This window comes from Eutrema salsugineum, unplaced genomic scaffold, assembly GCF_000478725.1.
Source record: "Eutrema salsugineum unplaced genomic scaffold, Eutsalg1_0 scaffold_24, whole genome shotgun sequence".
Taxonomy (NCBI): domain Eukaryota; kingdom Viridiplantae; phylum Streptophyta; class Magnoliopsida; order Brassicales; family Brassicaceae; genus Eutrema; species Eutrema salsugineum.
The window spans coordinates 387,810-404,467 of record NW_006256797.1 but is presented as its reverse complement, the minus strand read 5'-3'; the positions used below and the strand labels follow the sequence as shown (position 1 = coordinate 404,467).

General features: G+C 34.1%; 2 protein-coding genes and 1 long non-coding RNA gene across 5 annotated transcripts; 2 read left to right on the top strand and 1 right to left on the bottom strand.

Annotated features, from left to right (window-relative positions):
• Positions 1-397: 397 nt before the first annotated feature.
• Positions 398-1,246, bottom strand: LOC112086027. Its single transcript, XR_002899262.1, has 3 exons — positions 1,007-1,246; positions 835-924; positions 398-595 (listed from the first exon to the last, which is right to left on the bottom strand). It is a non-coding gene; the product is annotated as an uncharacterized LOC112086027 (long non-coding RNA).
• Positions 1,247-7,892: 6,646 nt separating this feature from the next.
• LOC18015354 lies at positions 7,893-10,559 on the top strand. Its single transcript, XM_006397332.2, has 7 exons — positions 7,893-8,082; positions 8,188-8,289; positions 8,362-8,476; positions 9,106-9,221; positions 9,296-9,475; positions 9,650-9,792; positions 10,210-10,559. Exons 1-7 carry the CDS (start codon positions 7,961-7,963, stop codon positions 10,389-10,391), a joined length of 960 nt encoding a protein of 319 aa, XP_006397395.1. The 5' UTR covers positions 7,893-7,960; the 3' UTR covers positions 10,392-10,559.
• Positions 10,560-11,266: 707 nt separating this feature from the next.
• LOC18015352 (reactive oxygen species modulator 1) lies at positions 11,267-12,677 on the top strand. Of its 3 annotated transcripts, none has more exons than XM_006397330.2 (4): positions 11,267-11,379; positions 11,560-11,632; positions 11,841-11,878; positions 12,390-12,677. In XM_006397330.2, the coding sequence occupies exons 2-4, from the start codon at positions 11,560-11,562 to the stop codon at positions 12,501-12,503; spliced, it is 225 nt and encodes a 74-aa protein (XP_006397393.1). In that variant the 5' UTR covers positions 11,267-11,379; the 3' UTR covers positions 12,504-12,677. The 3 variants fall into 3 exon arrangements, with proteins under 3 accessions (XP_006397393.1, XP_006397392.1, XP_006397394.1); XM_006397329.2 differs by having other exon boundaries at positions 11,270-11,379; positions 11,529-11,632; XM_006397331.2 differs by having other exon boundaries at positions 11,271-11,379; positions 11,481-11,632.
• The last annotated feature ends 3,981 nt before the right edge of the window (positions 12,678-16,658 follow it).

The following is a 16,658-nucleotide window of genomic DNA, read 5'->3' as shown; positions in this document are numbered from 1 at the left end:
AACCAATCGGCTAAGGGTTTAAGAGTCTTTCATCGTGAGAGTGATAGTTTGTTCTTCTTAAATGACTTATTGAACTGAATCTTAAAGCTGACTGATTCATGCTTCTCAAAAGGGATTTTGGTATGAAAGAGTATCAGTTTAGATGTTTAATACCTTCATGAGAGGATTATCATATTTTGAGTTCATGTTAAATGAAAATGTTTGCTAATATTGATTCATTAACTTGCTAGTTTAGCTTAAAGACACCCGAGTCCTTTATCCTGTCTAAAACCTCTGCCTTTATCATTTATTATCATCATCCGATCATTTGCTTATTTACTTACTATCATTTGCATCTTCATCTAGTCTAGATATCATCGCTTGCTTTACTTTTATGCTTATTTGCTTTCAAAGTAGATTAGTCATCAAAAACCTTGCTTGATCATCTTGACTTAAGATTACAAGTAACATAGATTAGTGCCTCTCCACAAGTTTGGTTTGATAACCCCTTGTACTACAAGACAGGGAATTGATAACCTCTATAAAGAGTGAAAACTCTTAGTTATCAAGGGACTCTACGACTATGTGAAGGAATGATAACTTGCAGACATCAGCCCTGCACAAAACAAAGATGCCACACAAAAATCATGGTTACAAGATTTTCTGTATTCATAATCCAAAATTTACTAACAGAAATCTGATAAGCCTCCTTATTGAGATACTCAATAAATTTACAGCTAGCTCTCATCAAATATGACAGGAAATCAAAAAGACAATTCACAAACTCACAAAAATCATCTATCAGAAACAACAAATGTAAGCTAAAATGCAATAGCTTCGTCCAAAAAGCCATACCGGACTCGGAAATTTGCAGAAGGAGTTCTGACCACTAAGTGCAGTTCACGAAAGAGCCAACAAGGAAATAAACCAAACAAATTTTAAGATCTACAAAAAAAAAAAACAGATCTTTAGGGGGTTTAAAGAGGAAGAGAGGTTTGACTAAAAAAAAAAGAGGAAGAGAGGTTACCTCACCCCAAAGACTGTGAGGAGCGGCCAGATTTGGTGAGAGACTAAGATGAACCATCTTCTTCAATATCTCCTTCAAGACGGCTTAAGATCTTGGCCCCGCCTGAATCTTCTTTCTTCAGCTCCTTTACGACGGCTTTGTAAGGCACCCATGCTTTCCCATAGCTTCAAAAAGAGAATAAGAAGCAAAACAAAAAACGGTGAAAGAGAAGAGAGAGCGCCGTTTTAGAGAGTCTCTCTCAAATAAAATTAGGGTTTTTCTGGGTTAGTTCACTTATATAGTAGGATAAAAAAAGTATTTTTCTTTTTGGTTTTGGATAGGTTAATTTTTTGGTTTAATTTTGGTTTACAATTCGATTAAATTCTAAAACCTAATTTTACAAAAAAAATTAATTTCGGTTGGAATAACATTTTTGCTTCAATATATCTTAAATTCCTTAATTCAGTTTCGATTTTAAATATCAGTTAAGTTAATTTATTCAGATTTGTAGACTTCCTCGTTGGTTCAATTTCGGTTCTATTTTCGGTAAGGTTAATTTATTCGGTTTAGTAGACTTTCATATAGAAGTCTACTAGATATAAACACTAAATCAAATATTTTGCTCTTTTTAATTTAAAACAATAAATTTTAACTTATGAATATAAAAAATAATTTATATACATTGGGGTTACCAATATATAATTTATGATTGCAAATTTAAAACAATTATTATTTTTTATTATTTTTAAAATTAAATTTAATGATGTAATTATATAGTAGACTTCATAAGCTTTATTAGAGATCTACTAGTAGACTTCTAATAGTCTAAAGCAGACTTCGTCAAGGTTTAAATCGTAATAAGGATATCCGTTTTTTTGTTTAGTCATACAGGTTTATATTGTCTTTTCACTACCCCTTTAGGTTATTTTTGCTAAAGATTTCATCAGGAGTATACTTTTGTATTCAAATTCAACTTTTAGGTCAATTTTAGCAAAAATCCCATAAAAATTAAAAATTTTGAAGATAACAGTAAATATAAAAAGAAAAAATGATGAATTTTGTGTCTTTAGCATTAGTGTTACATTCACCTTTTTTTCTTATTCTCTCTCTTCCCACAATCATGATCGTTGATTCGCTTCCATATATTTCCCATCACTACACTGCTCTGACCTTTACCTCAGTCGTCAGGGCTGTTGTTTTTGTCTTAATTTCTCTGGCATCTTGTTACTCTCCCTTGCTTAGAGCAACTTGAACGCTATACCCCATGGGAGGGTTCTTTAAAGTTTTTAATGAATATTTCTTTGATTTATGAATAGTGTAGATTTCCTTAATTTTTTTCCCCTCCTAACCCTGAACCTCTTAAGCTGATGAACCCCTCGACGAAGACGAAGGTGAAACCAAAAAAATCCTTAAAACAGAAACACAAAAAAAACACCAAAATCAGTTGAAAACAAAAAATCAGGAGAAGTACAAATAGAGAAAACGATGAGAAAGCACAGAAAAAAAATCAATCGAAGAAGAAAGAAACCTCATCATTATTATATATACCCAAGAGAAAAGAGAAATCTGTGTAGAACTCGAAAAACTATGACCAAGAATCTGTGTAGAGAGAGAGAAACGAAGGAGAAGAGAAATGGAGGCTCTGCGTTTACAGTGAGGAAGAAGAAGGGGAACAGAATGAGAAATAGTGGATCGAATGAAAAACAGACACATAGCTGATGAACCCATCGACGAGTCGCTTCTTCGGACCCTTCAGGAAGCGGTTCATCAAATAATAAGCTTTTTTGATTTAATTTTAACCCAAAAATCCGATGAACCCATGCGAAGAACCCCATTTTATCCTGCGTTGGAGGTGGTCTCACCAATCTCTGTTCCACATCTTTGATACCAACAACTCCTTACGATCTATCTCTCTTATGTCTATGTATTAGCTAGTTTTTATATTCATCACCTGAACTGAAACTCTTGCCTTCTGCTTCCATTTTCATTTGTGACCCTACCAATTAACAACATATCCACTTTATGAAGTTATCTCTCTCCATCTGAAAACATATTTAGGCGGCTTATGGCATGTGTTTGTGACACTTTATAATAAGACAACACCCATCTTATGATACAGATCTAAATAGTATACACCTAACATCAATCGACTAATATTGTATGTGGACGTTTTCTTATATCGCAAATACTATATGATTTAACTTTATTAGATTCAATTTACTATTACCGATGGTAAACACTATGCGCAAAATAAAAAATCGATTTTATCTTAAATCACATTTTAGTGGGGGACATTCCATGTTTTTATCTTTCTTCTTATATTTTGATTCAGAATTTCGGATTACAATCTCTTCACTATCATTTTGGCCAGCAAGAAAAGAGGCTTACCAAAAAGTCCTACACCAAATATTGTTTTGAAAAGCAATCATCATAGTTGAAAGTACTTACTTACAAAGAGCTGTCAATTAATCAAAGACACAAAAAGCATAGCAGTTCCTCAACTTAGTGCGATTAAACTTGGACGTTGGAAAACAGTATGAGTTAATTAATACATTTTTGAAAGGGAAAGCGGTGGTGGCAATTTCTCATTAGCTTCGTTGATATGATATTGTGATTCAACCCAAGAACATTTCATTCAGACTATTTCTACTGAACATAGTAAAATTAAGCTAAGCCAAGCCACAATTTATTCTAACTTTAACCATACTTATGGACTTCAACATCTCTTTTTCCTTTGTAACGTACCTTGTAAATCTCTTTTTTGATCCATGCATGGCTCCAAGCCAGGTTGGAACATTCTCCATACCATGCTTTGTTACCATTAAGAACAAACTTATATTTAGTGATTACATATATAACTCATTTGAAATGGAAGAAGGGCGTCAAGGGGTATATAAAATATAAGAAGGTGTCTCAATTTTATGAGTTAAAGTGATTTAACGCACTATTTTTTTTTTATAATCCCAGATGAATACATGAACGAACCATGATTGTGTATTTGTACGTTAGCTGATCAACTAAAAAATAAAATTCATCTCACAATTTAGAAACCTGCCAAATTTCAATGTAATTAACTTTTTCAGATGTCTTTATTCGTATCAGGGATAAAGAGAATGTAAACACTCGATGCCAAAAAAAAAAGAAAAAAAAAAGAGAATGTAAGCACTCATTTGAAAATATATCTTGTCCTCTCGTTCATGTCTCTAGCTTACCTCTAGATGCGCTCACCCTTTCTGACTCTTGCATTCACCTTTTCTTCTAAATTGGTGCACTCGATGCATGATCTCCAAAACCACACAAAAGACAAACTCATTAAATCAGAGTGATGCATGTACATGAGTAAAATAACATGAATTCAATATATGGGCCATACTCCGATTTGAAAACCCCATAAATTGAAGAAATTGAGAAGAACGAGGGCTACATCTTACTTATTTTTGCCAGTAATCCTGCGAAGAAGGCATTGCATATATTCAAAGTGCAAACCAGAGACCGAGAAGCCATAAGAGATGAGAGGACCTTGACCCCAAATTGTAATGTTGATCTATTTACCCTTTTGCAATAGTCGCAACCTGAGAATCCATCGTAATGCATAGTAGATGATATAGGCTCTGTTTCTGGATGTTGCATCTAGCTGCAAATGTCCAAATATTGTTCGTTTTTTCATAAAAAAATTTGCGTTCAGATGCAGCATCTGGATGCAAATTGATTAGCATCTCAAAAATCTAGATATTCTAAATGCTGAGAAATAGAGACTTCAGATGCAGCGTTTGCATTTACTTTATGTAAAAGACATTAATGCCCTTACTAAAATAAAAATTTCAACTTCTACAAATATTACAAAATTTCGATTTCTACTAACATCACAAAATCTCGATTTCCTAATTTTTTGCAAAAAACGAAAAAATTTTGATTTTCCGCCAAAATGTTAGTTCTCGGTTTCTCGCCAAAAACAAAAACTCTCTGTTTCCCACCAAAGACGAAAAAACTCGGTTTCTCACCCAAAACGCAAAATCTCGATTTTCCGCCAAAAATGAAAAACTCTCAATTTTCGTCGAAAACGCAAAATCTCGATTTCCTACCAAAAACAGAAAATCTTGATTTCCCGCCAAAAACAAAAAAATCTAGGTTTCTCACCAAAAACGCAAAACCTCAATTTCCCGCAAAAAACAAAAACTCTTGATTTCTCACCAAAAACGCAAAATCTCGATTTCCCGCCAAAAACAAAAAATCTTGGTTTCCCGTCAAAAACGAAAAATCTTTGTTTTTCGCCAAAAACGCAAAGTATCGGTTTCTTGCCAAAAAGGAAAAATCTCGGTTTTTCGCCGAAAACGCAAAATCTCGATTTCTCGTCAAAAACACAAAATTTAGATTTTCCGTCAAAAACAAAAAATTCTCGGTTTCCCGCCGAAAACGCAAAATCTTGGTTTCCCGCCAAAAACACAAAATCTCGATTTCCCACCAAAAATGAAAAATCTAGGTTTCTCGCCAAAAACGCAATATTTCCCACCAAAAACGAAAACTCTCGGTTTCTCACCAAAAATGCAAAATCTCGATTTCTCGCCAAAAATGAAAAATCTCGGTTTCTCGCCGAAAACGAAAACTCTCGGTTTCTCGCCGAAAACGCAAAATCTCGATGTCCCGCCAAAAATATAAAAAAAAATCATGTATTTTTAAAACTAAATTTTATAAAAAGATCATTTATTAAAAAATAATAATTCAAAAGTATGTATTTTTTAGTCATTTGATATATTTTGCATCCAACTATTTTTCTAAATTCACAAACGAATAATTAAGTATCTAGACATAGCATCTTGATGCAAAACCTAGTTTCCAAACAAACAATATATAGATGTTGTATCTAGATGCTGATCTAAATGCAAAATCTAGATGCAGCATCTAGATAAAAAAACGAACAGGGCCATATCTATCCACTTCTTCAGATTTGGAGATGGAGATATGTAAGATCTAAATCTAGGCAAAAAGTTGAGGAGGAAGGGTCGACAAAAAAAAGAAAGAAAGTGGAAAAGAAAGGAGAACTGGAGAGGAGGTAACGTTAACTAAAAGAATAACCGAAGGAGGAAGGAACGTTTAAAGGGATTATTTATTATGATCTAATTGAAGGTGTAACTGACAACGATTAAGAACTTTGAAGAAAACATATGGGCAAAGGTTTCTCGTGGTAGGAAGTCGGAAGTATGAGAATGAGTTTTTGGAGTATGACACGTGGCAATCTTAAGAACAAGTTTTTTTGGCTGACGTGAATAGGGTGAGAAGCCTCAAACAGCTACTTTTATTAGAGAAGATTCATGAGGCTTCCGTTATGCCAAATTGATGTCTCTTGGACCATTCATAGACCAGTTAGTGGTCTCGGTTGGAGTGTAGAGGATGGCAGAGAACTGAGCTTTTTGGATTACATAGGTGTTGCAGAAACCTCTCGGTTCTTTATGTCGAGATGGATAGTCTTCTTTGGGCTATATCATGTTTGCGTGAAAGACAGATTAGCTTGGTTCACTTTCAGACTGATTGTTCGAATCTTATAAGTATGATCGACTCTCAAGAGGATTGACTGTCCTTTATGGCAGATCTTTCCATATCTTTCGAGAGAGTACACAATTTACTCTATCTCATATCCTCAGAAGTTTAAATGTCTAGGTGGATAGTCTTGTAAAAAAATTTCGAGCATGAAATTTTGTATTTTTCCAAGTCAGTCATACCGAGCTAGTCGAGGATGGTCCCTGGATCAAAATTTTGACTAGCGACATGTGATGTAATAAATGGGTAGGGAAAAAAATATAGTAGATTACTCTTATAGTATCTCCTCACCAATTAAAATTCTCTATAAATGAGGCTTTTTTTAATATCATGGTTAAAATAAGAATGTAATTCTCTTGAAGTTTAAATTGCTAGCCACGTATAGTTTGAGGATTAAGGGCTCTGACAAGCGCTGCCCCCGTTGTGGGGATCCAAAGGAGTCCATAAACCATCTATTGTTTTCATGTCTCCCGGCTTAACAAGTCTAGGCGTTATCAGACTTCTCATCCCTTCCGGGTCTCTTTTCGACTACCTCTATTTATCAAAATATGAACTTTCTCTTTTGGAAAACGAAAGAGTTAGGCATGATAAATCCTTAAAAGGATGTATATCCTTTGATCCTGTGGTTTATTTGGAAAGCAAGGAACGACAAAATCTTCAACGGGAAAGAATTTTTTCTGGAAGATACATTGATCCATGCAAAGGTGAAAGCAGATTGTTGGAGAATTGCAAACCAACCCGAAGACAAGGATGACAGACGTTGAGACGATGATATCCCCTCCACCTCCAATATCCCTATCTGGGGACATGCAGACCCCGATATACCAAATTGATGCTTCTTGGATCAACCATAGACCAGTTAGCGGTTTCAGATGGAGTTTGGAGAATGGCAGGGGGAATGAGATTTTTGGACTACAGGGATGTCACACAAGTCATTCGGCTCTCACGCCGGGATGGATTACCTCTTATGTACTATGTCATATTTGAGAGAGAGAGAAATTACTCGGGTTCATTTTCAGATTGATTGTTTAGAACTTGTGAGCATGTCTTGATTTTCAGTAGATTGGCCATACTTTATGACAGAGTTGGACTCCTTCCGTATTCTTTAAAAGAGCTATTCAGAATTCAATCTATTTTATATCCTCAGAAGTCTAAATATCTGGACTGATAGTCTTGCAAAAGGAATTCAAATAAAGAAGATTTCTTTTTTTTCCAAATCAATCATACTAAACTGGTTGAGGATGGTTTTCGGATCATTCTTCCGACTAGCCACAAGCTATATTAGTTGGATAGAGGAAACAAAAAAAATTAGTTTGAGGATTAAAAATGCGATTTTATTTTTGTTAAAGATATTTCTTTACTTCAGCTGGGGTTTTTCTTTTTCTAATTTTCCAAGCGTCTCTCTCTCCCCTCTCCTTTCACAACTCCAAAAGAAGAACGATGTGGTTGGAGATCATCTGTGGTCTCGTAATCTACAAAATCGTCCGTCGTTTCTTCTACGACGAAGAGTTTTCCGACGTCGAAACATCTGATTCCACTGCTCTCTTCTCCGTTGCTCACAGGTAGTAACACCCTCTCTTTTCACCGATTTCTTCTGATTCTCGATCGTCGATTCCCGATTTTAGTGCTCTGAATTGAGTTCTTTTTTTCTCCTTTCTAAATTTCAGACTTGAGAAGCTTTATGGTGGAAAAGCTTATGTAGGGCTTCGAATTCCAGATGCAGACACTGCTTCTAGACAGGACATCGATGTTGTTGTCGTTACTAAAGAGTAATTTTCTCACTTCTTCTCTCTGATTTTTGATTTATGTTGACCTGAAACAAATGATATTTTGGTTTTTAGAGAAGTTGTGGTGGTCAATGTCAAGAATCTATCGGGGATTGTCACCGTAACGAGTGATGGAAGCTGGATTTGTGAAGGTGGCAAGCATCATAGAACTGAGACTCAGCCTGATCCAGTAAGTCTATCTTGTTTAAATTCGTTTGGTTTCTTTGTAAAATGATTACATAATGCTTCCATTTTGAGCACTCGGTGAGTTTATTGTCGTTGTTGAGGATAATTTTGCTAAATTGATGTTCTATATAGAAGAAAGAGATGCATGTTCGTTCTTGTCGCATGTGGATTGAACCTTTATGGTCATGAATTTGTTAAAAAAAATTAGCAGTTGATTACTTGTGGTGTTTTAGTAAGTTTTTCTTTTTACGCGGATACACTTGGACATTGAATTAGAAGTGATAGAAGCGTTATACTATGAATTGAGTAAGTTCACTTCTTTTGAGGTCCCTCTTCGGACAAAAGAAAGTTAATGTGTCTATACCTGTTTTGGAGAAATGCAAGTGTGGTTGTCGCTTTAGTAGAGAATGAAATAGTTTTAAGACTGCTGGTGAAACAGTTGATTCTTGTTGATTATAAGATTGCGGTTGGTTCTCCTTCCTTTTCTGGATCATAATTACACATTCCTTGGCAAGATATACCAATTATTAATAGATGTGTGTTTCACATGTAATTGTCTTGTCATAGCTAAGCTGATCTGCATTTTCCATCTATGCTACGTATCTTCTAACTAATCGATGTGTTGTTTCTCAGCTGGGTGAGGTCAAGAAACACTCTTTAGTTCTTGAATCATATCTTGAACAGAGGGGTGTTACTTTAATAGAAAGAAAATTGTCTTGCAGAGTTGTAATTCCCAATCCAAATTTTCGGTATGTATTGCTACCGTCAGTATTCTCAAGTTTCCTTTTATCTTTGCAACGACATAATTTTTTGTTTCTTTCAGCACCATGCATACATTCCCGTGTGGGGTAATCACGTATGAAGAGTGGCAGCATCTGAAACCAGTATCAAAAAATAAACTTTCTGGTTGGGTTAAAGGCGCGTTCTGCACAGGAAAAGAGATGCAGGAATCTTCGCATCAAAAACTTGATTTCATCCTTGGCACGGCACCAATGTGGGATAGGTCATGCCTCTTATCTTTGTTGAAATTAAATTTATAATTTTGGGGAAAACGATCTATTTCTCCCTGAGAACGTTCATATAGTTATAGATCCCCCTGAAGTTTAAGGTTCTCTCTTGAACCCTCGTTGAAGTTGTCTGTTCAAAGAGTATTTTTTAAAGGTTGATTATGATGCAGGCTGGAGCTTAAAAGTAGCAAGATTGTGTTAGGGGAATTCCTCGAGTTTAAAGGGAAGCAGGAAGACACTCTGGCTTTGAGACATATCAAAAGATCAAAAGTCGACCGTATCTCTATTCAGAAAACAAGCATGTTTGGATTAGGTAATGTCTCTTTGCTTCAATGATTTGGTTGCATCTGCATTTGCCCTTGCGTATACAGATAGTGTGATCTATTCTCAATGAAACACAATTTTGATCTATTCTCAATCAAACACAATTTTGTGATCTCTTCTTCTGTAGAGTCTTTCGTTTGCCTTCAGTGTCTGTGTTTACATCTTGCGAAAATGTTTTAGGGAAGAATAAAAATGTTTTATATTTGAAAGATCTGAATTTCTTTACAGAATTCTTTTTACTCAGATAAATATGCAAAAGATCTACGTTTGGAACAACTGAGACATTAACCCGCTTTGTTTTTGTTATCGATTATGTGATTCTGAGTTTCTGACTCATGAGCTGTAAAATGGTAAAAAAATGGTAGAAATCGAGTGTAATTAACTAAAAAATAAATTGGGTTTGCAGCTCCCTCGAGGTTGCAGGTTCTGTATTCGTATCGAGACTACAGAAGTGAAGGAAGTTCAGGATTAGAGTCAAAGGAAGTGACAGTAAGGTCGAGCACTGAGGTCGTCTTTCAGCCACGAGACTCTGCAAAGGTGAAGAAATTCAAGCTATCGTCCCTCGTCTCCATTTCACTAAGTGCCTAAGTGCCAAAGTGTTCAAAAGATATCAGAGAAAGGTTGTTAATGTCTACTACATGAATTACAAAGACCATGACTTATCAATCACAGATAAATCAACCTTTTTATGAAATTTATTTTACATGTTTACTGTTTATACTTTACACCACTCTTTTATATCAGTCTTTTTTAGTATGCTAAGTACAGTACTCAGGTTTAATAAGTATATGCAATCGGTCTTATACTACGCCAACTTGGCATGTAATCATCCTGAGTCCTGACATTTGGATAGCCGCTCGCAGTTCAGACGTGTCTTGGTAGACTCTTTCGGCAGCTAAGTCTTTTGCGTGACCACAGATTCTATTCAGCCCTGATCAATCATGATCAAGACTCAAGAGTTCAAGACCAAATCATGCAGAACGATGAATAATGGTGATCAAGAAAAGTCTAAGCGAGGAAATAACAAACTCTATTCATATACCTTATCGTATGAACCTAAAACTATTGAACACGAGTATAACTCACAATTTTGCTCTTACCTTAACCACACAAATCTGCATAAGGCTTAACTCACGGTTTGTAGCAAGAATTTACTAAGTGTAGCCCAAGTGCAGTGGCAATGGCAAACAGTTCATTGATAGTTATTTTCTTAAGATCGAAACTCTAAACTCTCTGTAAATCCAAGCTATGTAAGATAAGAAATAAGGGATACATATATTGATCTAGACTCAAATCGTCTTTACTAGTTTGTTACAAACTTACAAGTGAATGAATAGAAACAACTCTTAATTAAAGAAGACACACAAACGTAAACCCTCCTGGTGTTGTAGAGTATCTCCCAGTCAACTCAAATTGTTGACTCTTCTTCTTCTTCTCTGTTTAATTTCTATTTCCTCCTCTTCCTCTGGTTTTAGGTTTTTCGTTTTGGCCGTCTAGCGAGCACGAGAGAAAAGAAGTGAATTTGATCAAGTGGTGAACAATCCCCAACCGGAACTTGATTCTCGTCTCTCCTCTGGTGAGTTTATTTTCAATTATTGCTGCTTTCTGAACCCTTCTTCCTCAGTCGCCACGTTTTTAAGCTTTGGGGTTTCTTCACAATCCGACTTTGATAACTAGATTTGGTCTGATGCGGACGCTTCGATTTTATTAATTCTTCACATTCAGACTGTGACACCTTGAATTGGTCTGATTAAAGATGGCAAAAGATAGTTGTTTAGCCAGAATCACTGCCGGAGTTGCTGTCGGCGGCGCAGTAGGCGGTGCTGTAGGTAAAATTTATCTCCTTTCAATCTATTTCTCTTAATTTATCGAATGATAGGAACAGTCTCATCGATACATCTCCTTTGAATGTATCTGAAGAATGACATGATTTGAGGAATTTGGGGGTATATGTTGCACACGAGTTTTGTTATTGAGGTAGATATAGATAGATTTCTACTTGTTTGTTGACAAAATTCACAAAACCTTGTGTTTCAGGTGCTGTCTATGGAACTTACGAGGCGATTAGATTCAAGGTAATGGATTTCTGAGTACTTCTTGAGCTTGTAAAAATCATGGTTTTATTGGTAAATGAAACCTTTTCAGTCTTTCTCTTACTTTTTTTTCCTTTTTGGTAAGAAACTTGGAAGAATACTGAGGATTATTATGCATAGGATTTTTCTTTTGAAACCATACTCACTCTTGGATATGGCATTCGAAATCGAAAACGCACTGGACAGTTCAGTCTTATACCTGCCTTCATTTGAGCATTAACTAATAGACTTGTGTATCTATGTCATTGTCATCAATTCAGTGAAACCCTTCAGCAATGATTGCTCTTGTTGTGTTTTTTTATCATATAAAGAAGACGATAAAACGAATAGTCTTGGCGCTTAATCTTAGATAAGAGATGTCTAAGGAATGTCTCTTGTCGCTATGCATAAACAATTGTGAAAACATTCTCAATTGATACTTATGTCAAAATTTACCGTCTCGGGTTCAGATTGGATTGGTACTTGATTATTTGTTCGTTGTTTTTGTGTGCAGGTCCCTGGGCTTATGAAGATTAGATTCATAGGGCAAACAACTATCGGCAGTGCAGCAGTTTTCGGGCTTTTTCTAGGTGCCGGCAGTTTGATCCACTGTGGAAAATCTTATTGATTCCCATACATTGGTTTTAGTTTTAGTTTTAGAAGCACTAAATTTGTGACCTGCCAAAGTTTATTAGTGAAAGATTTATTTCTTTTTAGGAAGACGCTGAACATTTTTTTTATCAAGTATTGCCCGTTATGTGTATCGACATCTTTTGGATTTGGACTAGTGACAGTTCCTTAATTTTTTTACCTAAGTGCATCTCCAAAGGCAACTTCAAATTTGAGGTTGGCCAAACTTCAAATTTGAGGTTGGCCAAACTTCAAATTTGAGGTTTGATGATGTTTGTTTCCAAAGACAAAACCTCAAATTTAATTTCATAAAATTTAAAATATTACACTATACTCCTTACTTTTAATCATTATTAATAAAAGTTCATATTACTTTATAAATAAGAGAAAACATACATAAAAAAATATCATTAACTAAAATTATATTATAAACTTTATAATAAAATACAACATTACATTATAAGATAAAATTACAGAAATATAATAATTAAAACACACAAACTAAACTATAAATAGTTACATTTCACCAAATTATTCAACAAAACTATTTTCATAATACTCTCAAATATGATCAATTTTAGTTTTTAATTTTAATTTTAATTTTATTTTATATGCAAATATAAAATTTATGAAGATAAATGTGAAATATTCAGGATATATAAAACTGTTTGGATTAAAATGATAAGCATAAAAAAGAAAATAATTATTTATGAAGTATATAATTGTAAGGACTAAAATGCAAATAAAAAGCTGCAATCTCAAATTTGACGTTTTGAACAGTGAAAACTCAAATATAAGGTTTCACTGTTCAAAACCTCAAAATTTGAGGTTTTGAGGTTGCTTTTGGAATGAATAAAACCTCGTATTTGAAGATTTGAGGTTGCCTTTGAAGATGCCCTAAGACGTCTTATAAATGAAAAGTTACAAAAAGTTTTTTTTTGTTGGGTGGAAAATTTTTTTTTTGTAACATGATCTCAAAATTAAGCATAGAAACTGGAGTGAAAGAAACATACTACAGTAAAGCTTCCATAATTAATAATATTTTGAAATTTATTAACTTTAAAAATATTAATTAATTGATAAATTAATATTTATAAAGAGAAAATGTTTTTTTTTCATAATTTTCTAATTTTTTTTCTTATTATATAAAGTAGAATATTCAAAATTAATACTTATAGAGTTTTATGAACATTAATGAATATGAATTTATTGCGTGATTTATTGCGTAGCTATGAGTGATAATCTAGGAGTTGATTGTTAGAGAATAGGTTTCTAACTCTTTGTTATAGACGGACTCCTCGTTAGAAACAGACAGTGCTACACCAATCAATTTAGATGTCGGCATCTATTTTTTTAAATATTTTTTTTCATAATTTTTTTTAGAAATTAAAAAAATATACTATATAAAACAATCAAATTCCATAAAAAAAATCCAATAAAACATATAATTTTTTGTTGAAATATTGTTTTTCCTACATTTTTTTGTGAAAAATCGTTCATTAAACTCTCGTTTTAATGATTATATAAACATTTAAACCCAAAAATAATATCTAATTTAAAACTGATAATAGGTTGTATAAATAGTAATAATATCAATAAGTTCTTTTTTTTTGTCATCAATATCAATAAGTTTTATACTCATAGATTTATATAAATTAATAATATATATATATCTCTAATAAGAAAATTTTAACAAAAATATGTTCCTCTAAGAAAATTTTAACAAAAGTATGCCTACCTCTCCTGCCCTCAAGGCCGGCCTACAGACACATAGATTCACTATGAATAAACCCATAAGTCCTATAACGCTCAGCTGCCCCATTTGAGATATGAGATATGGAGTTTTATAAATTTAAAATCTAAAAGTGTCAACAAACGAAGCTGAATCACCATGTACAAGCTATCTTCTGATACCGCGAGCAACAATAATTTTATGAACATGTCGGTGACAGAAGCAAGACATTGATCAAGAATCAGGCTATGAATGATTTGAACAAACTGCGAGTAATTAAAATTAATTTCTCTCACTATGACATAGTATTTCGCTCTATGAGTGATTAGAACAAACTGTGAGTGATTGAAATTAATTTCTCTCACCATGACATAGCATTTCGCTCTGCCAAAACTTATTTTAAGTCATTGCAGATCGCTAAGTCTAACCAAATAGCAATTTATGCAATTACGGAATATGCAAAGCCCCAACAACAATGCATAGGTGATTTCACAGTTAACTACTATAAGACATGTATTTTGTTGGCAAGTTCAACAACTTTGGCAATGGAACATTCAACCAGATCTTTAGGAGTCATCCTAATTTCTCATACCAAAGCAAAGATGTCGAGAATCCTCAAACCCAAGTCTATCGTCAACAGACACACAGCAACAAGAAATGACATTCATGCGTAGACAACAATTCAATCAGGGATTAATATACCAGCGAAAGCAGCCTTTAAATTTATCTGAGTCTGCACCTCCTACAATCCAACAAGAGAACAAGCTTATCGAATGACAGAAGAAAAATACCAAAGAATGATATAAGAAGATCAATGGACTCTCATAATCTCCACAGCAAGTACTGACGCATTTATCCTCATGTCAAGAAGTTAAGACGTCCAATTTGGAGAATATTTTAAAGCCGTAAAGAGACAAGCCACAGATGAAGCTAAAATCAAAACATTTTGCAACACAGCGACCACTCCAGAGGAAAGACTCATGCAGTCACCGAATAAGAGGAGACTCACATGATTATCAAGGAAGAAAGATTCATAAAATAGCCAATGATGAGGAAATCGAAGCACCCACTGTGTACCCGTCACGTGAAGCTTATGATGTTATGTTCTGATCCAAGGGAACTTATCCTCCACGAGAGTCTAAGAGAGCTAGAAGTGCAAATATCACCAGAAAATCCTCCCCATGCTAGAATGTTCTGGAAAATATGTTGTCCCATACTATCATAGAAATTGATTTCTATAAATCTCTTTGTGACACAGCTGTTAACGTGAATGTGATGTCAAAAACTATTGAGAAAGTTAATGATTCCATAATGAGAAATTTAATGAGTAAGGGCACATATTCTTCACTATATAAACAATCATCACCCTCACAAATTATATAGAACATCCACTCAATGTAAAAAAAAGTACATAATAAAAGTTGAGAAACCAGACGTAGAAGATGGTAAATCACGAAAGCTGTATGCATCAGACGATCACAAAAGCAAAAAGAAATTTTGGAGAATACGTGTGAGGAAAACCTTTAGGAAAAGGATGATGAGTCTTCATCTTCTTTACCTCTTCCTTGAAACAAGATATTTTTCAGTTCTTGTTGGTTCAATTCCCCAATGTCTTTGCAGTATAAGAGGTGTCAAATCCAATGTGTGATATCTAGATACCAGAATGCATGAATTTAATCTTAATCCAAGCAAGCAAATGAGTTTGTTTTGTAACAAGTGATGAAATTGCAAATAAACTAGTCTAAACAATGATCAAACAAAGCAAAACAAACAATGACAAGATGATGATGATATGTAAATGATGGAATCATGAAACTCTAGACATGATAGTTGCCTAAGGTGCATTAGTGATCAATCAAGGTACTAATGACAATATGAGATATGATTTAAGCAACTTAGGATTTAAAGCAAGTTTTAATCTTTTCCAAGCATCAAAACACAAATCAGATTATTACTCATACCCAATCATCATTGGAGACATAACAATAAGACAGCATTAATAACCAATCCTAAAATGTCATTTATGCATATAACAAACATGCTCATGGCATTAATGCATAAACTTCTCTACATTAGTTGGTTCAAGATTTCATCAAACACCTTTTGGATGGATGAAATACCTAAGATCTGGGTTAGAGAGATTATATAAAACCCAGCATTAAGATCAGCTAATTAGAGAAATGAAAACATAAATCTAGTCCTAAGCAATCTAATCTAAAACTTTTGAACCTTAACCTACATATCTAGAACTCCATTAAGACAACTACTCACTAATCATGGTTAACACACTTAATCTTTTGCAAGATGTGTTGTTAATCATGATTAGAAGCCTTGAATGATGAAAAGAGATGATAAGATGTAAAGAAAAGAATTTAATTTTGATTAAACTCAAAGAAGATTCTTCACAATTGATGTGTTTTT